At 63.8% G+C, this 2,560-nt stretch overlaps 1 protein-coding gene across 1 annotated transcript in view; it reads right to left on the reverse strand.

Annotated features, from left to right (window-relative positions):
• The window catches only part of FGF11 (fibroblast growth factor 11), a 4,309-nt gene extending 2,208 nt beyond the window's left edge, over positions 1-2,101 (reverse strand). The window contains exon 1 of the mRNA XM_006151800.3: positions 1,055-2,101. Coding sequence (XP_006151862.1) covers positions 1,055-1,247 — 193 coding nt within the window. The 5' untranslated portion in view covers positions 1,248-2,101. The remainder of the gene's footprint in view (positions 1-1,054) is intronic.
• Between the last annotated feature and the right edge of the window lie 459 nt (positions 2,102-2,560).

Consider the following 2,560-nt stretch of genomic DNA (forward strand, 5'->3'; position numbering starts at 1 on the left):
GCGCCTGCCGCTCGCTTGGCGCGGGCCTCGCCTTGGCCCAGCGCCGGCCTGTCTGACACTGACCCATCTGTCTGTCTGTCTGTCCGTCAGTCTGCTGGCTCCTGGGGGCCCAGGTGGGGCCGGGTCCCTCTCAGAAGGTGGGCTGCGGACCGTACCACTACGGACAGCCGCTGTCGGGGTGGGGGGGAGCAGGGCGCCAAGGAGCTACCCTTAGGGAAGCTGGAGCGGGCGGGAGCAGGGCCAGAGGGAGTCCCTGACTGTCGTACCTGGACGGAGACCACACGATAACCCTCACAACTCTCCTCCCCCGTGGCTTGCTCTCTGCCGACTTCCCTGTCCCCCCTTGTAGGTGGTACGACCCCCAAGCCTCGGTGTTGGTCTCTAGTGCTGAACTGTGTCCGAGTTCCTCCGGGCATAGGGCCCCTGAGCCTGTGGGACCCGATTCCAGAGTCACACGGGGTTAAGGGAAGGGGGTGCCCAGCTTCCCTCCCGAAGCGCAGGTCACGGGTGGAGGGCGCACGGAGGGGCTGGCTGGCCAAGCAGCTGCAAGGACACCCGGGGGAGAACTGGGGAGACTGGCTCCGAGCCAGACGAGCTGGACCTGGAGGAGCCCAGCCTAGGCCTGGAGGAGCGGGAGAACCGGGGCGGGGGCGGGGCGACCGGAGCCGCAGAAACCCTCCGGGTGACCCAGGCGTCCGGAACCCCCAGGCCCCTCCGCTCCGGAAAGAATCGCGAGAACCGGCACGTAGGCGGAGGACGGTGGGGGTGGGGACTCCTGTGTTCAGGGGTGCGGGCCGGAGCCGAGAGGCTTCAGGGCTCCAGACTTAGCCCCTCAAGGCTTCCCCTTGCTCTGGAAAGCAAGGAGACTTGGGGTAGTAGATAAAAGAAAAGGGAAACTGAGGCACGGTCTGGCAAGGGACTCTGTCGTTCTGACCCACCCCCTTTCACTTCTGGAGAGCCCCCTCGGCTGGGCCCCATTTTTCAAAGTCCCTGGTCCTCAACCTCCCAGGCAGCGAGACCTCTGGCCCGGAGACCCCGCCCCAGCCACACTCACCCGGGCCGCGGTCCGGCCGCGCGGGCCGCCCCCCGCATAGTCGCACCTTGGACAGCAGGATGAGGAGCTGCTTCTGGCAGAGGGACTTGGTGCCGCGGGGGCACACGCGCCGCTGCGCCGACACCGGCCGGCTGCCCCCGGGCTCGCGGACCTCCCGCTTCTGCCGGATCAGGCTACTGGCCAGCGCCGCCATGGCGCCCCGGGAGGAGACACCCCCAAACCAGCAGGCGCACGGAGCGCGCCGGGCTCCCCCAGAGGAGCCCGCTCACCAGGGCATGCTCTTGACGCTCAGGCCTCGACTCCCGCCCCACCCACAGGACCTGAGGATAAGCCCCAGACTCTCCGACTCCCCCCCACAGCAGGCCGCTCACAACCTTGGGCCCCGTGCTAGCTTCGCTGGACTCAGTAGCCTATGCACACTTGAACTGACCCTACCTCCCCCCCAATTAGGACCCCAACTGAAAATGCCCCTCTTCCCTCCTCTCCAATGTCTCTGTCCCCACTTTGCCTATCTCAAAGCCAAGACCCCAGACAGTTCCAAGATGTGGTACCAATATCCCCAGGAACCTTCCCACTCTTTCCGCAGACACCTCCGCCAGGTCCACTCTTGTAATATAAAGGGAGTCAGTCCTTAGCTTTGGGGATATTTGCTCACTCCACCCCTACTGGGGCACTGCCAATATCAGGGAGGAACCCAACCTTGGTGGCTTTTCCTTTGCTCTCCTCTAAATGGAGAGGTTCTCCCACTTTTTTCACTGAAATCCCCCCCAGAAATGTCTTGGAGTATTCAGGCTGTACGGGTTCAGCGAGAAAGGGTTCCCAGACCCTCTGACTGGACAATGCCCTTTTTCACCAAGTCACCCTCATATCTAGTAGCACAGGGTTCCAGCTGCCAGCCCCTTTCCTCACCTTGTCACCCTCCACTCCTTTTGAAGTCACCTCCAAATCCGCCCTTCCTAGTGAATACACCAGGTGGTTGTCTGTAGGGCCCTCTGTCACCTCGAAATAAGGAGCATCCGTTTTTGTTGTTTTCTGGCTGCCCCTTAAATTTCCTTGGGGACAGCTGGTACTGCTTAGATCCCACACCCGCCAATCTAACCAGCCCCCCGACAGGGAGGAGTGCACCCACGTTGTCACCAGTTTCCAAATGTGAACAGGCCCCTACAAGTCAGAGCACATCAGAGCTTCCTGCGACAGGGCTTCCACGTCCTCCCCGGAACTGCCTAGAGCACCCCCTCTTCCTCTCCCCGACGCCCCTCAACCTGTCCTGTCCTGTTGATCCCGGCGGCGGGTGGCGCTGGCTCCGGCTTCAGGCTCCTCCCTCCCTGTCCCCAGTGAGCGGAGCTTCCCCCCACGCCTGGCTAGGCGTCCCAGACCCCCAGGAAGGAGTGAGGGTGTCTCTGCAGAGCGCCCCGGTCTGGCGAAGCCAGAGCACTGGGCCTGGCGGCTGGACCAGGCTGAGCGGTGGCAGCGGCGGCAGCGGCAGCGGCTGCGGCTGTGGGAAGC

The sequence above is a fragment of the Tupaia chinensis genome, unplaced genomic scaffold, assembly GCF_000334495.1.
Source record: "Tupaia chinensis unplaced genomic scaffold, TupChi_1.0 Scaffold000330_1, whole genome shotgun sequence".
Lineage (NCBI taxonomy): Eukaryota > Metazoa > Chordata > Mammalia > Scandentia > Tupaiidae > Tupaia > Tupaia belangeri.